The sequence below is a fragment of the Rutilus rutilus genome (genome assembly GCF_951802725.1).
Source record: "Rutilus rutilus genome assembly, chromosome: 10".
NCBI lineage: Eukaryota > Metazoa > Chordata > Actinopteri > Cypriniformes > Leuciscidae > Rutilus > Rutilus rutilus.
Genome location: NC_140215.1, coordinates 12863245 through 12881298, shown reverse-complemented (window position 1 = coordinate 12881298; position 18054 = coordinate 12863245). Strand labels below are relative to the sequence as shown.

Genomic DNA, 18054 nt, shown 5'->3' with positions numbered 1-18054 from the left:
TGTCTTCTATAAACATATACTGTATAAAGATACATCAAATTGTTTTTAAAAACCTTCCTCAAGTTTAGAATTGTTTTCTTTGCACCTATGGAGCCCAACCAGATGAAGGTAAAAGCAACAGGATAGGTGCACTTCAAAAAGTATGAATAGACTGTAAATAACCAGAAAGACTTTAGTTTTATTATTTTCACAAACATGATACTGGTGTGCAAGTATGTATATTAATAAAATAAATCATAAATGTAAAACTCAAAAAACAATGCATGCTTTTTGACACGTAGATATTAAAGAAATGGTACAACTAACTAAAATAATGTAAGGTCAAAAACAAAATACAAACAATTTAATAAGTTGTATATGTAACAGATTTCATGTTGATGTTTTACTGATTAACATGTAAATAAAATAAAAACCAACATAATAAAAACCACACCTCCAATTTTCTATAAAGTTATTGGCACAAGATACACCTCTCTCTCCTTCAGGTTGTTTGGGCTATGTACAGTTAAGAACAACATTTTAGAGGAATATGTTCAGAACAACAGTAAAGCAAATGTCTGCTTTTGACAATACATCAAGTCCCAGTGTTGTACCGCTGTGATTCTGAAATAAGGGAGAATATTACTGTGCAAAATGCTTATATCAGTAGCAATACAGTAGATCCAGGTTTCATTTAGGAGGCCAGGCCCAGCAGAAATCCTCCAACAAATCCACCCGAGATAACAATATTCCTCTTCACAAATTCTGTAGACTGCATAGGACAAATATACCATTTACAGAATGAAGGTTATGTAATAAGAACTTGCTGAAGCATTATGTGCATTCGCTAAATAATAATACAAAATGGGTTTTACAATTTTTGTATACATTGGTATATGATGATAAAAGTATGACAGAATACCTACCTCTTCTATAAAGGAATTGAGCTCAGGGGCTGCTTTGTTTGCCTTTTTCTTCAAATGCTTTTTAGCTTTATTGACATCCTTCTCCACTTTCCTCCAGTCAACCTGCACATAGCCACTGTGGTTGGCAATCTGAAATAAGAAAATATATTTCCCCCATAGGAAAGATGACATTGAAGCATAATCCTTAAAATGGCTAGGCTATATGATGCATGCATTTTAATAATCCATACTTGTAACAAAAGAAATCCCCCTCCAACAGCAGTAGCCACAATTTTTCCAACTCTCTGAAAGAGATAACCAGCACACCTAGAGGACAGAGATCTTTGAGTGGTTATACTAATAATCGATGCATTTATTCAGTTATTTCATATGTGGAAAAACCTAGAATATTGATTGTCTATATTAACACTAACCATCCTGTCACTCCACCCATCATGATCTGTGAAGCCACCGAGTACTTTTCTGCAATGGGCCCTGTGCTGCTCCCAAAAACACGACTCCACCATTGATGCCTCCTGGCATAATCTGTGATGTTAACCACCTCATACAATTCATCTTCACTCTCTGCATCTACATCTGAAAACAACAGTAGCTGTGATTATACATGAATATAGTAATTGTATACAGAATCACAAAACATGGATGCAAGTGAAATGCCCCTTCATATAATTCATTTGGATGTGTTGCATTGGAAAGCAATAACTATACAGATTATTCGTGTATTTCTACCCAAAACGAACTGTAGGTCCACAACCTGTTTTACATCCTTTATTAATTTTAACCCCCTTATGATCTGATACAAAAACAAAATAGGAGTTGTGAGAAACAGCACGAACCATTCTTTAAGTATTTTTAACACTGATAAAAGGGTCGCCAACCTCACCATCGCAAATATATTGAAATATAAGAGTAAAGGCTCTTTAGAGTAACGTTATATTTTAAATGCATTCACTAACGTGAAATTAGAAACACACGAATGAAAATGAAAACAGTATGGTTGAATCTCCCACGATTTAGCATCATGATATCTCTGTATAGTCTGCTGACATAATAAGCGAACACCCTGCAACTACATTGGGGACATATCGTTGCACATAATAACCCATATGGTTAAAAATAAACACGTTGGCAATCAAGACTATTCATTCAAATGTTTGGTTGGCCAATTTATTTACCTTCACTGCGATCCGCCATTTTATGAGGCTGCGTTCACAATGTTCGCAACCGCTGCAGCTCTACGCAAAATCCTGCGTAATTTACGTGAGATCACTGCCCACAGACCCTTACGATTGCGTGTATGTGCTATTCTAAAATACATAGCAAATGTAATGTGTAATTTTAGAATATACAATATTTTTTAACTACACTACCAGAGGTCTGATTGCCTGAAACTGGCTTTTTTTATATATAATAAGAAACACTGCACTATATCAAACATCAATAATATTTATTATTATTATTATATCTTAATCATTTCCACCGTTTTTCTATAAATTTAAATAAGAGATATATTGGATACATCTCTCCCTCTTTCTGAATTTTTAAGAAGTAAAGAAAGAAAGAATGATAGGATTATACTTTATGGGATATGATAACGTGGTGGCATTTATTATCTGAAACTGGGGCATTACAGAATTAGACATATCACAGAACTGCAAAAAAAAACAATAAAATGGAATGAAATACTGTATGCATGTATACTGTATAACGTATACATTAGCAACGTTCTCCTACATCCTCAAAACCCTAAGTTATCAAACAGACAGATGCTTGAACCAATAATGCATTTTATGATTGTGTTACGTAATCATAATAAATCCAAGTGAGCCAATCGCAGCAGGCGAAGATACGGCGTAAAGTTGAGGGGTTTGTTATTTACCCTCCCCCTTGAAAGTTTATGTGAAAAAAAAAGGATCCCAAGACAAGGCCGATCACGTGGTCCTCGTCGAAAGCAGCGATTGGCCCAAACCACAGAGAAGGCGTTCCGACGGCGGCGGCGTGGGTTCGCTTGAGTGACACAATTATAACAAGTTTGAGCTGGCGACTAGGGGGAAGTTTGAGACATTACTAAATAACAATTTAAACCGTTAAACCTTGCATTGCTCATTCTGCATGCATTTTGGTGTACCTGCTACCTGCGACTCATTTATGTCGAGGACAATGTGAAAAAGGGGGTGTTCAGAGGAAATTACTTTCCGTCTATTCATTTTTGCGTGTAGATCTACGCAAAAGGGTGCTCGGCTTGCGGTGCGTAAATATTTTCGCTGGAGTTTTTTGTCTATGAAATCGTGCGGAGTGTCGGTGGCCGCTGTAGCTCGCGCTGCTGCTGGTGGTGGTGATGAGGAAAAGAAAATGGCGGCGGGAAAAGCGAGTGAAACCGAGGAGGACTTTCCGAAGCTTACGCCGCAAGAAAGGGAGCGCTTAGCCAGCATAGACAGGTCAGTTAAAGCTCCTTTACCTGCACCGATGACCCTCTGTGCATTTTTATGAACCTTCCCCGCATGTTAAAGCGGTGCAAATGAATGCGGTGCAGGTAAAGTAACACGGAACCGCCTGTGTTGTCCTCTATTTGCAGCACACTGTTTGGATTTCAGAGGCTTCATGAAGATGGCGCCAGAACGAAGGCCTTGCTGTTAAAGGTACGAGTGTATGACACTGATGGGGCTCTAGACAGATAGACACATAACTCTGCTAATCATATGAGGGAAATTACAATCCAACACCGGTCTGCACAATGTAACCACATTGCACACAGAGAAAAAAAAAAGCATAAAATTGATACAGTACACTATGCAATGACACTTAAGGGGGTCTATAGACATATGTGTATACTTTATTAATCAGCAGCCATATACAGCCCGAAAAACATCTAATTGTACAGAATAATGCTGTGTGCGTGACACTTTTATGATGCTGTAAACAGATATTTATAATGTAACAATAAATAGAAGCTATACACAATATTACACGTTGTACTATGCAGCCACAGAGATATATAAATATAAACCATATTATCGATATATTTACAGTTGGATAGTACATCCGACTTACATCCGCATATATTCAGGATACTCACGGAAAGCAACTCTGCGTGATTGTGTATCGTTGTAAAATTTAAACTTTAATATACCTTAGCTCTTATCTGCTAAATGCGACTAGATATTATATTTTTTACCAACATGACTTTATGTAAATCTGCTCTGAAACAATGCGTATTGTATGAAAAGCACTATACAATTAAAACTGGCATGTCAGTGATAAGGTTCTGTAGTTGTTCTCCTCAGTTAATATTTTGACTGGCTTAAAAGTAATCATGGAGTTATTAAACTGAGTGTTATGTTTGTTTGGGTTTAAACTGCGTTGTTTTGCTATCACCATCCGAGGAATAGACTGTTCTGTTGAGAAGATTTATGTTTGTCAGTCCATATTGTATGAAATGATTTCACAGATTTTCGCCTATTATGGTAATGAAGAGTTGAGGGCAATGATGAGGTTGTTTTTATTTATTTGCATCCATTTGAATATCAGTTAATGTGTGTGTGTGTGTGTGTGTGAAGAAATTGATTGTCTTAATTATGGAGAATTGTGCCAGAAGGTGCATCTGTCGTTTGATGATGATAAAACCTCTGAAGTGTGTAAGTTTAGCAAGCTGAGCAGGTCATACTCGGTTAGGCCAGAGTTTTGAATTCTTAAACTTATTTGCAGATCTTAGCCCGGTCTGTTGACTATTGTAGTGTTTCGAGAGGAACTGGGAAGGTTAAAACTCTGATCCCCCACCAGTGTTTCACCCGGCAGTGGCTACATGCTAGCTGGTTAGCATGATGCTAACGAACTATAACTGCATGTGAGGTGAACGCTGGTCTCTTTTCAGTCTTTTCTCAGCAGCCATGCTTTCAGTAAAGCAAGCAAGTTGCTTACGAGCACTTGTATGTTGTTTAACAATGAATTTTGCGGATAATGGAGGTTTTCATTTGGCCAGTTGACTTAGGTTTCTTTGCTAGGTTGCATGACTTTTCCTGCATTTGCATGCAGCATTTGTTGCAGTACGCCAGTGCTGGATAGTGGATATTATGTCTCATGAGCCATTAATTTGTTTTAATGGCTGATGTTTTATGTGGCTGTTGTTACATATGAACAACATATTTGCATTTTTTAAAAATTCATTCATTTTGCAGGACCCTTAATGTAGATATGAATTGCAATAAAGTATAAGGCTTAAGTTATAAAGATGAAAAAAAGGTCTCTACTTAAAAAAATGAATGAAAAAAGGATCTGCACTTAAAATATTTTGTAAGATAATGAGATTAATAGGTTGGATTTATTATTCATAGACATTGATATTTACTGGACACATGAAATGTACTAAATAATTGCTGATAATGCTAAGAAAACCTTAAAGGTTTAGTTCACACAAAAATAAAAATGTCATCTACTCACCCTAATATTGCTCCAAACCCGTAAGACTTTATTTATCTTTGAAACACAAGTGAAAATATTTTAATGAAATCTGAGCGATTTCTATCCCACCATAGATAGCTATGTAACTACCACTTTGATACTTCAAAAAGTTCATAAAGAGATTGTAAAACTAATAGGCATTGTGGTTTAGTCCACATTTTCTGAAGAGGCTCGACGAAAATGTGGACTGAACCGCATTTATGCGCATAAACATTCATCAATATAAATGCATATAAGCATTCATCAATGCACACATCATTTATGATAAATGGAAGCTCAAGCATTCTTGCTTGAAATGCGAGAACCAATCAGGTTTGTTTTCATTTGTGAAGCATGTATGGTTAAGCTTCTGTTTATGTTCGCTGATCAATGTTTATATGTATCAACGATTATATCCCTTTTAGAACAATATTTTTCATAAAATTTCAGAATCCAACAGACTTTAAAGAGCTCAAGCATTTAAAGTACAGCGCAGGCTTATAATAAACAGAATGTTATTGTGCATTGGTGTGGATGCTTTATGGTTGTTATATTTATCGTTATCTGCGTGAACAGGCATTAACAATGGTCATCTCTGATGTTTCACATTAAATGTTTTGCAGCAGACCCATTTCTACAATTCCATGTAGACTTATTTTTTCACATCTTCCTTTGTAAATCATCTGGATTTTTCTCAGGAGAATGGCAGGTGGAATGTTTAATTACTATCTCTGCAATAGGCCAGACATTTTGAAGTTCTGGTGGCTCTAAAAAGAATGAGACTATTCATTTAGAAATAAACGTGCACATCTCTGTGTCACCCGGCTCAGCGCTGTTGGTGAGAGCGTTGCTTGCTGTCTGTCTGCTTCTGTTCAACTCTTCCCACAAACTAGCCATGTCTGTCAAAGCGTGTTGTCCCAGATACAGCTCTCTTCAAAAACCACGGTGCAGCGGTTAAATGAACGCTTCTTCCTATTAATTTCACCAAAACATGTATTAATATTGGCACTAACATTATTGATCAAAATATTCTGAAGTTTTTTTGGTTCCTGGATATTGTCTGTCTAAAAAGACTTTATGGTAGCCAATGTTTATTATTTAAATGAACAGAATTCACTCATTGACTGGTCTTTGTAAACAAGCGAACAATCATTTGCTATGTCATAAAGCATAGCACATGTGTGTTTACCTTGTGTGCGTGTATAGCAATTTCATTATCTCCAGCCTAATTAATGTTCTAGCAATTTAACACGATAGTCCAAAACATATATACAAGAATACAAACTGAAACCTCCTGAACTGTTTGTGTCTTAGAAAATGACCAGTGTGTTTAACCTTTTCTGTGACCTTCAGTTCAGTTCAACTTGGATGACGTTGTAGGTGTATCAGATTCAGAGCTTTAAAGTATAACGATGGAGGACAAGCAAACAAGACCACCAGTTGAATATTGTGTGCTGCATTAGTATATTTACAATGATTGCTCCTTCTGTACTTCTGTTGCTTTGTCTCAAACATTCTACCAAAGCAGTTGAAACAAGTCTTTAACGCTGTATTAGTCATTCATGTGCCACATTTATTTTGGAGTTAAGCTTGTTAGATGAAATTAAGTAAATGTTAAACGTTATAACATGTAGGTAAATGTTAAAGTTGAACTTTGTAAAGGCACTATGGGGTTGCATTTTTTTTTTTTAAAGAAACTCAAGGCTGTATAATAATATTTAAATTTAAGTTGGGGTGGGTGATATGGCAAAAATATCATACCACAATTTTTTTCAGACAGGATCATGATCGTTTTACGATACTTTTTCATGTTGGTTTTTTAGTCAAACTAATTTCCCTATTAAATTTTTTTTAGCCTTACAAGGTAGGAAAAAGTAAGGGTGGGTGTGGGCGATAGTCAAAATCATATATTAATCTATCATTATTAATATAATTATTTTATCATTGTTATTGAAAATAAGAACAAAGATGCAAATTACAATTCATTGGACAAAAACAAATAAGATACAAATGAAATAAACAGTTCATTAATATTCTCAGCTACAGTAGGTGTATTTACTGTAACATTAGCATTCGAGTAAGAAATTTAATAAACAAATGTAAAAATAAAACACAACACAGACTTAGCTGTATGAATTAAATATACACTGATTCTTAAAGGAGAACTCCGGTCAATTTTAACATTGAGCTAATTTTTTTGTACATTTGGAGTGCTGTCAGTACAGAGGACAACGACAAAAATCGGTGTTGCCTACACCGTGTTATCCTCGTTTTAAAATTTCAATGGGGCAAGTTTTAAACCTGCTTTTAGCCTCTTAACATCCTTGATGTGTCATTACAAGTGCACAGGTCATGTGAGTGATTCCTTGTGAGTGATTCCTTCGGAGTGAACGCGGGTGAATCTGACTGCAGTAGATGTGAAAGAAATATATAAAAAATGATGTTTATTCAGCCAGCGCACATACCTGTATTTATATCCTGTTTCCGGTCGAAGTCCACAGTAATCGATTGGTTTAGTACCTATGATCACGCGCGTGAACTCGACAATCGACTACTGTGGACTTCAACCGAAAACAGGATGTAAATACAGGTATGTGCGCTGGCTGAATAAACATCATTTTTATTAATATCTTTTACATCTACTGCAGTCAGATTCACCCGCGTTCACTCAGAAGGAATCACTCACATGACCTGTGCACTTGTAATGACACATCAAGGATGTTAAGAGGCTAAAAGCAGGTTTAAAACTTGCCCCATTGAAGTCAACAGGGTGCAAATTTTAAAACGAGGATAACACGGTGTAGGCAACACCGATTTTTGTCGTTGTTCTCTGTACTGACAGCACTCCAAATGTACAAAAAAATGAGCTCAATGTTAAAATTGACCGGAGTTCTCCTTTAAAGCTACTGAAGTTATTCAGTCAAGATCATTGAGTGATTTTTCTCTTTGTATTTTGTTTGTAATTAATGATAATGACACTTTTAAGACCTGACATGCATCTGAACTGTTTACATTTATTTAAGATATAAATGACTGAAGACAGATCGTAGTATCGTACTACATAAACAGGCAGATCGTGGAGACATTTTAATCGTTCACGATCTAAAATCGTGCACACCCCTAATTTAAGTGTTTTCTTTTTTTTAAATGGAAGTTGTTCTTGTGATGGCAGTGCTTAATTTTCAGCATCATTACTCCAGTCTTCAGTGTCACATGATCCTTCGGAAATCTTTCTTATATCCTGATTTGGTGTTCAGGAAACAATTGTTGAAAACAGTGTAAAAAAAAAAAAAAAAAGTGTAGAAACCATGAAAACTTTTGCTGTTTTGAACGTTCAAAAGAACGCCATGCAATGGAAATCTTTTCTAGCATTATAAATTTTATGTGTCCTTGCTGCTTTCCCTTTTTCCCCAAAAACCCAAACTTTTAAACGGTAGTGTATGGCTGCTGCTGAATTTGGAATCATGTTAAATAATACAGACATTTGGCTACAGAAAATTTCATAATGTGGACCGAGCAAGGTTATTTTCGTAAATGAAAACTGAAACTAAGACTAAAACTTTTGATCAAAAAACATTTTCGTAAACTGAAATAAAATAAAAATTTCAACATAAATGAAATACTAAAACTAAACGAAACTATCAACAGTTACTGAAAAACTAACTGAAACAAAATAACAATTAGCAAAAATAAATAATAGTTTTCGTAATTAATAAGCTCTCAAGTCCTGTGCCGGAAAATCACTTTTTTCCATTCCACTGCGCTACTTTATTTTTCAATGACCTCGAGTCTCGTCTTGCATCACGGGCATGACACGATATTCTAAAAACGCGGCACTCAAGTTAAAATAAGTTAAACTTTTAAAAGACGTGTATCGAGACCTTTTCTCGATTCCTCTGCGCCTTTTCCCTATTCTTCTGCCCGCGTATTTTTTCCGTTTTTCAAAGCAAAACCGCTTTCTGTGTGAACCAGTCCTAAGCAGAAATGGACAAATAAGCATTTCCATCATGTCTAGACCTTATGCAAATATAGATGTACCTTAATTCCAGGTAATATAACCTTCTCATGTGAAACTAAACAAAATACCACACATATTAGACAAGATAGCCTACCACACTGGGCACGGTTCCAAACCGTAACAAACAAATAGCATGTCTATAGCCCAGAAATAGACGTACATTTGTCAGAGTAGACGTAAACTAAATGTCTGGTCTGAATAGAACATTTGAATATGAGTGTAACTATGAGTATGATTTTAAACGATGCAATAGACAAAAAGCATAAATGGATCAATCCAAGAATATTGTTTGAAAGGATTAATCATAGAAATAACCTTAAAGAATAATCATAATAATCATATCTTTTTCTTATACACTTTAGTTGCATTTGTTTGGTTCTTTGTTCATCTTCAACCAATTATTTTATTTGTATTATTAAGAGGTTTTCACAAGCGTTAACTGTAAACTGCAAACATTTACAAGGCTCGAAATTGCGACCATTTTGGTCGCATATGCTCCTGAAATTTAATCTGTGCGACCTAAAAATATATTTGGGAGCATTTGTGCGAGTGCAAATAATGGTTGTGGTGCGACCTGTTTTCATTTCTCTTAAAAACGTTTGCAAATTACTTCACAGTGTGTAGTGTACCTTATGTGCGCTGATACGCGATGGCCGGACCGTCATTCTATCCAACGTTATATAACCAATCCCGGGGTTTTTCCTGCATTGATTTTTTTTGGCGGCCGCCAAAGCCTTTGATCGGTGCGTGAGTGACTGCTGCGCTTGACGAGAGAAAGCCCCGGCCGCGCGCGCGCACTCTCACGTCTTCAAACAACACGAGCGCTGTCTTGCTCTCCCTCCCTCGCGCATATTAATCAAAATCATTTGACACGATAGAAAAAGGGCGGAAGACCGAAGTTTCACGTGGAGCATTCGGAGATTTTTTTTTCTCCTAAATTACCGTGGAGTGTGAATTGTGCTAAAAAATAAACTACCGGGATAATCACACAACGCTTGCCGTATGCTACACTTCCACCAATGACACTCCGATTCGCGAACTAATGACTCATTTGAACCGATTCACTTTAATGAATGGTTAAAACAACTGATCTGTCCAACACACTCACGAGACGTCTGAATCGGTGTATAACAAATCGGTACCACTTTACAATAATGTTCCACTTATTAAATTCTAGTTAACACAGTTGTACTATTAAAAAAACCTGCACTTTGTTAATTTGTTAACCATTGTTAATGTTAATTTCAACATTTGGGCTACTAATAGCCTATACATTATTGATTTTTTTTTTATTTATTTTTTTTAACATAGTTAATGCACTGTGAAGTAACATTAATGAACAATGAACAGCTGTATTTTTATTAACTAAGATTAACAAAGATTAATACAGCATATTAATAGCAATAGAGTGCCAAGTGCCAAGCAAAAAATGCAGGGACAGGTGTGTGGCAAACAAATCAGGTTCATCAGGTTCGATTATTAAGGCTTTTAATCGGCAGGATACGTCAAATATAACCATACTGTCTATGAATATAACACCGCATACACCATCGCCAAAGAAGAGCTTGCCTTCACTAAATTTATGTCAAATGACAAATCATGTGCCAATATCATCGGGGTGAGATGATATAGAGCCAGAAGACCAAATTTCAAATCTTGGCCACAGGATGAAATAAAATCTGTTAATATATAATTTGTAGTTGTGGTGCTCCTTAATTTTTGGTGGGTGCTCCTAAATTTTTGCTGGTGCTCCTAACTTTTTGAAGTTGGGAGCCCCAGTGCTACCAAGTAAAAAAGTTAATTTCGAGCCCTGATTTAACTTTGCTGAAATTAAATGTCTTTAACTGGAAGTGTTCTGTTAACTCTGCTAAACTACAATTACTAAAACTAAATATATAAAAACTAAATAGAAATGCGTTCACAAAATAAAAACGAAACTAAAACTAACAAAACCATTAATGAAACTAACTAAAACTAAACTGAAATTTATAGGAAATTTGAAAATAATATTAAAATAAAAACTAATTTAAAAATACAAAACTATAATAACCGTGGGACCGAGATGTATGTTTGGATTGAGCATTAGACTGTTTAAGTGCAACTACCTGTACATTTTTACATGCATTAGAAGTATCAAGAGAATATCTTTTTTTGCATTGTATATCAGCAACGCTGGAGTATCTAATGTTAAATATGACTATGGTAAAGTTGATTGAAAAGTGTATGTAACAGGCCCAATTGGTTTGTCCTTTAAATTGTTACCAAATTCAAGACAAACTGATTGATTTTATTTTTCCAGGTGGTCATTCTGACTTGTTTTGTTTGCTGTTCACTTCACAGGCTGTTCGCTGCTATGACGTCTACATCTTAAAAGCTGAAGGGAAAGTGGAGCCAGAGGTGTTTTGCCAGTTAGGACACTTCAACCTTTTACTGGAAGATTATTCTAAAGGTGAATTCTGACTTAAGAAATATATTTTTTATTCATTAAAAAAAATGTCTTAATCTCTTTTTTTTTCTTCTTTTTTTTAGCATTATCTGCATACCAGAGATACTACAGTTTACAGTCAGACTACTGGAAGGTGAGGGATGCTTGATTCTCATTGATTACACACTGGCACAGTTTACATTTGCTGTTAAATCCATTCAACAAGTAGACCGCACTAAATACAGGTGTTAACAGGGACCAGTGTCTTTTGGAAATTCATTTTGATCCGATCACAACCACTCTCGTATGTGGTCATGGATGCAGGTGGCAACATTGCATTTGTCTTAATGCATCACGGATAATATCGAACGGTGACGTACTTGCGTAGAGCGTAATCGTGTCAAACAAGGGTTTTTAACTTAAAGTAAGCTAAGTGATAATGACACGCTAAACAATTAACACGTACTTGCACAAGACTAAGACTATTTTTAGTAGGGCCACTTTCATTTGGATCTCCTGTAATAGATGGTAATTCCAGGTGTCTGTTATTAGTGAAAGCAATACAGTTTGATGTGTCTGGCTAGGTGTAGCTGTCTGTAAGAAGGTTTTTGAATGTGGAATTAGATCCTGGGTGAGTGTCAGTAATGGCCTCTGACAGTTCTGGGTTTCCGAACACTGTTTTCTCCTTGAGCAATAGTGACGTTCTTGGCTGTGAATTTTTTTTGGCAGTGCAAACTTTCACCGTGATGGAGTGCTTTTGACTTCAGATACGGCTGTCGACTGTAGAAGTGACATCTCTCACATATCAGGCGCTAAGCCTCAGCATACGGCTAATAGAAGCTGATTTCCAGCACAGATGGGCTGAACGTTCTTTTGTGAGTTTCTTACCGTTTGTACTATAAATTAAATGTGTAATTTAATTTATTGGCAATTTATCAGCATTGGCACTATTTAAGTTTGGATGGCTGAATGGAAAATTTAGCCAAGTTTCCATCCACTTTTTGCGCTGTTTTGTTATCGACAAAAGTGAATATGCGTTAAAAAAAGATTGTGAAATTTGCTGTCTCCAGCCTGTTTAACATCCATATTGCAAATTATATTGTATCTTTCACATTTTTTGTAAAATGCAGAGTGTAATGAGGCAATTGGAATTGGCCAGTTTATTATTTTCATGCCTATTACTAAATTAGGAAATATTAGGAAATCAGAAGATAACCTCAAAGTGGGACTGCTGGTCTGACAAGACTGCATGTAAAAGTTTTTTTATTTTTTTATTTTTTTCAAGTAACCATGAAATGGTGATTTTTATGACATTAATTTGATTTAATCAGATACACAAGTAATGTGTATTTTACCTTTCTTTTTGTCATGTTTGGAAACAGCTTTCATTCTTTTGACAGATGCCCGATTTTAATTTGACAAGCTGCATAGATTGGCGCTATATTTTACTCATCCATTAGAAACATAACTTTATTATGTATTATTAAATAGTATACATAATTTTTTTTTTATTAACGTGTCATGTTTTTTTAACTTCATTATAAAGACTATTTAGACTTGATCATGCAATATTCAGAAACTGGTAAAGTTGAATTATTTTTCTGATTAACTTTTGTTAGATTGTAGACTGAAAAGAATGATTGCTGATAGACTTATTGTTTTTAAAATGGGAGCAACAACTGCCTATTCAGAATTTATACACCGTAAAAAGAAATAATTATCCTATGTAATAGATTAATGTGCCTTTTAACTACAGAGAAACGGTGCTTCAACGGGAGCAACACCACGAATGCAGACGCTGTAGTATAGGCTTATTCTGTCATGTGACACCACATTTGTTTGCGTTAAAGCCCTTTTTATCGACACAGTGTTTCCAAATTAGTTTTTCGCGACATTTGAAGTATCGACCTAGAATTTATGCGCTAAAGGTAAATGGAAAAAGATTGTCGACATTTGCAAAAAAAAGTTATCGATTAATTGTCATTTCAATCAGCTATATGAGTAAAAAATGTATGCGCTAAACCTTTTTTTCGCTAAAAAAGCCTTGGGTGGAAACCTAGCTATTGCAGAGCGCAGCTGTGGAAGTTGAAGATTTTGTATCTTCTGCAAAGTTTGTCCCACTCCCCTTCTGTTTAGAGTCAGAATAACATTTTTGCTTTTAGAGTCAGGGCCGGTTCTAAATTTGTACCTGCGCTGAAGGGGTTAAGGGTGCTGTCTCAGCAGTCAGACAGCTGTGTATGATTTGTGCAGGTGTGAGGAGCAGTCATGTGCAGTACTGTCAGCCTGTCAGAGCGATGCACCATGCGCTCTGCAGTCAGTTCTTCTCTGGCACTCTCTTTCCGCGCTTGTCCTGACTTCACACTGCTGGCTTTTTAGAATGCAAGCAAGTAGCTTGTGCTTTAATGCCAGTCGTTAAAACCCCAGGTCATTGTTCCCTTCCTGATTGGATTTCAACAGAGCAGGACTTTAGTTAGTTTTGCATTCATCTAAAATACAAAACCTGGTTTGCACTTAAGTCTTGTCATTTGAAGTTGAGCTCCATCAATTTTGCATGGGGAAAATTTTATGATATCTAACCTCAGTAATCAGAACTGAAGCTGCACTAAATGCACGTGAGTGAATCTGGTGGATCAGTTTCAGTCTCTTACTCTTTGTGTCACCTCATAGTGGCTCTGACCGCACTAGGAAATGAGTCAGATTTGGATTACACAACTTTTTTATGAAAGTAAACGAAAATAATAAATTAAATGCGCTTTTCTAACTTCTCTTGTGAAATGCCAGCTCCACCTTTACATTTATTACACATTATTATGCAGTTTATTTAGCATTTTTGTAAAATTTCCTGTAGCTTAAACAATAGAGCATGGGGTCAGCAACTGGTTGACCCCCAGGGAATTCATGAACTGATAAAACATATACCTTGAATGCAAAGTCACTTTAAAGAAAAGCATCTGTCAAATGTAAACTTTTCTCTTTTACTTTGCTATATCTACCCTGTTTTTTTGTTTTGTTTTTTTGCAGTTTTGATCTGGTTATTAGAAATAATCGTATTATTCGTGCACATGTAAATGTAGTCAGTCATTCACTGCAATCAGATGAGGGTAAGAAGGCTGGACTTTAATTGTTTGATTTCATACATGATGATTGAACAGCTGTCTGACCCCTGAGATGGTGAACGGGAACATGGTTTGTGTAACATTAGCAACACTAGCTGTTTGATAATGTAGTCAAGCTAAAGGCTAATCATATTAATTACCGTTATGTGTCCGACGTAGTACAGAGCAATACATAAAACGTAAAAAATATATAGCTGAATTAAACCAGTATTTCTACTTGCCATTGTGCAGCATTTACTACAGTAAAGTTGACCAAGTGGATCTCTGAGCTGGTGTGCGGGAGTGGAGGCGATCTAATTAGCATATTCATGGATTCGCATATACTAAATGAAGCAAGGGTGTAGAGTTACATTCAAGCTATTTTAAGGCATGAATAATTTTTTTTTTTTTTTTACAGGAAAAAACTTTTAAATATGTAATTTTGGTGATCAAAGATGACTTTTAAGTGATAAAATGATTGAATACAGGGGGACTTTAAATTAGTTTTTTGTAAGCTTGCCATCTAGTTTCATCATCTAGTGAAAGTTCATTTGTGGGGAAGACAAGCCGCAGTGGCTTTCAGTTTGAGTCACACTTTGCCTCTGCAAGCGCAGATAACAGGTTAAGACACGATAATGTTTCATTGATCCATATTGTTTTGCACTTTCATTCCGTTATGTGAATGTAACCTTTTGAGGTTGCGGGAGTCGAAGACTTACCTATTTAGTTGAACACTTGCTCATTAGCCGCAGCCGTTTCAATCCCCTGCTGTGAGGGTACTCATGCTTAAAGTGTCATCCTTTATCAGAAAGTCATCTCACAGATTAATTCAACTATGATGAATTAATGAATAGTTTGTTTTCATAAGTTTCTAACTCTCAGCTCTTTTTTTTTCCCCCAGAATGCTGCCTTTTTATATGGCCTTGGTTTGGTTTACTTCCATTACAATGCTTTTCAGTGGTAAGTACACAATTACAATGTATTCTGTGATGCATTTGTTTTCTTATGCATTCCATGTGGTTTCTTTTTTCTTTTTTCATCTGTAACAGATTGTTCAGATATCATCCCTGATAGCATTTTTCATGACCTGAAGCGTGATGCTGATGCTTTCTCAGCATACAGACTGATTTCAAAATCTGTATTTTATCCTACTCTTGCTCGTCCTGTTTTTTTGTTTTGTTTTGTTTTTACTTTTAGCCTTTTATCTTTATGTTGTTAAAGACTGCAGAATGTGTGAATTTTTGTTCTGTCGATGAATAACAAGTGTTGTTTTTAAGGCATTATCTCTTCTTTGGTTTGTAGGGTAATTTAAATAAATTGATATGTGTTTAAACCACAAAATGTTGCCATTTAAATATATGGTCTCCATGCACTTTTTGTGGTTCAAAGTAAAGGGCTCTCCATTTGTGTGAGTGTGTGTGGGGGGTTGGTTGGGGTGCGTTTTTTTTTTTTTTTTTTTTTTGAGTGGCTTCCAATATGGACATGATCCACAGACTCTCTCTCGGCCATTATTATTATAAGTCAAGCCTACAACATGGTGGTTTGCATTCATAGCTTTGCGTTGGTGTGTCTGTGTTGTTCTGCAAGTACACAGCCAAAACTCTAGTTGGCGGTGTGGGCTTCAGCAGCAAAGTGCAAGCAGAAGACCACATTTGTTTACTTCTGTGCATACATTGCTGGAGAAGTGGCAACAGTGTTGACAAATAGACAGCTACTTTTGTTGCTTGCAACTAAACATTTAGTGTAATTCTTTAAAATTTCTGTTGTTGTTTGATATTGTATATGAATAAACAAAGATATTATGGACTTGATTCATTTATGGTTTATGACCTTCTCTGTCCTCGCTTCTTTCATTTGTAGCTTAAAATGGCAACACTCTTGGCACAAGGTGCTGAAAAACTGCAATGGATACTTAACAAGTATTTTATAACCAAGTCATAAAACAGGCTCAGGATTGGTTTTAAAACATGCAGTATGTATTAGACATGGACAATATCTGTACATGTTACTATAACATTTGAGATATAGGCATTTTTGGGGTGGTGGGGGATGCAGATTTTCTTGAACGAGTTTAATGCCTGCCTCTGCCTCATGTTTTTTTGTTCCGTGCAGTTGTCTATACTTTACTAGTTTATGCCAGTGTTTTTTTTATTTTTATTTTTTTTATATATTGAGGATTTATAAGTATATGATTAAACTGTCTTTAGTCTGGTGAATTTTAGGTTACATTTGAAATCTGCCAAAGAAGACCATTATTGTGTTCAGCTGTGATCTTGTGCCATCACTCAATGGAGGTCTGGGTCTTAAAAGAAAATTGGAAAAGCATCACATTCCCTCATTCATGAATCAGTCAAGTTTTTTTCCCTCCCCAATAGCTTTTTGTGGTCAATTTAATATATATTATTGTACCATCTATGACATTATATAGGATATTGGTATTGATTTGGCAAATGTATGTACAGATGGTATGTTGTGATATTTACTACTGGAGGTCCCCTCTTTTCTTGTCTTAGGGCAGTGCAGCGCACCCCCTCAGATGCCCATTCTGGACAGAGAAGGTAGGCATACCATGTTGGTTTTGTAAGGGTATGCCTCAGACATGCTCTGTAGAATTGTTCAGCTTGCTTCAGCAGCAGGAATTGCATTAACTTGGCATATGTGGAAGTACATTGATGTGTCTATTGGATAAAAAAAGGAATGTGTTGATAGATGATAGAAATAAAGCATCTGCATCTTTAAAGGTGAAGTATGTATGATTTTTTTGTTAATATTAGGGGTGTCAACGTTAACACATTAAAGGTACAAAATGTAAGAATTTTGTATCAAAATATCCAAAAACCACTTGCACAGTGTTAGCCTATATATTTCTTTCAATTGTGTACTTACATTATCCTAAATGTTTCCAAGAATTAGTAAATTCAGAGAAATTCACAATTTTAAATAAACTTGTCGCCTGTCAACGACAATATCCGCGTTATCCCTGGTTTCCCGCTTATGCTGCCATAGTAACCATGGCGACAGACGTGGACAACTGCGTTGCGTCTAGCAGCACGCTCACGCTGTTGTAGTTTCCTTCAAACATTATGGACCATGGCAAGCAGACTTTGGGATAAAAGTAGAGGATCAATTTCAGCGTGGCGTTTTCGAGATGGCGAGAGCTCCGCGGCAAACTTG

General features: G+C 36.0%; 2 protein-coding genes across 5 annotated transcripts in view; one reads left to right on the top strand and one right to left on the bottom strand.

The window, feature by feature from the left end:
• Nucleotides 1-158: 158 nt before the first annotated feature.
• On the bottom strand, nucleotides 159-2168 carry fundc1 (FUN14 domain containing 1). Its single transcript, XM_084422134.1, has 5 exons — nucleotides 2081-2168; nucleotides 1319-1481; nucleotides 1136-1211; nucleotides 906-1034; nucleotides 159-751 (listed from the first exon to the last, which is right to left on the bottom strand). Exons 1-5 carry the CDS (start codon nucleotides 2097-2099, stop codon nucleotides 674-676), a joined length of 465 nt encoding a protein of 154 aa, XP_084278260.1. The 5' UTR covers nucleotides 2100-2168; the 3' UTR covers nucleotides 159-673.
• Nucleotides 2169-2875: 707 nt separating this feature from the next.
• kdm6a (lysine (K)-specific demethylase 6A) overlaps nucleotides 2876-18054 on the top strand; it is a 53242-nt gene continuing 38063 nt past the window's right edge. For 2 of the 4 annotated variants that reach the window (XM_084422104.1, XM_084422103.1), the window contains exons 1-6: nucleotides 2876-3343; nucleotides 3481-3544; nucleotides 11701-11809; nucleotides 11890-11939; nucleotides 15782-15840; nucleotides 17394-17438. In XM_084422104.1, coding sequence (XP_084278230.1) covers nucleotides 3186-3343; nucleotides 3481-3544; nucleotides 11701-11809; nucleotides 11890-11939; nucleotides 15782-15840; nucleotides 17394-17438 — 485 coding nt within the window. In that variant the 5' untranslated portion in view covers nucleotides 2876-3185. The remainder of the gene's footprint in view (nucleotides 3344-3480; nucleotides 3545-11700; nucleotides 11810-11889; nucleotides 11940-15781; nucleotides 15841-17393; nucleotides 17439-18054) is intronic. The other 2 variants (XM_084422106.1, XM_084422105.1) reach the window with 1 other exon arrangement.

Bases quoted from the DNA above. Each gene is read 5' to 3' on its own strand.
- fundc1 (XM_084422134.1), bottom strand. The intron at 1,035-1,135 runs GTATGGATTATT...TTCTTATTTCAG, and splicing joins GGGGATTTCTTTTGTTACAA to ATTGCCAACCACAGTGGCTA. The intron at 752-905 runs GTAGGTATTCTG...TGTCCTATGCAG, and splicing joins TCAATTCCTTTATAGAAGAG to TCTACAGAATTTGTGAAGAG.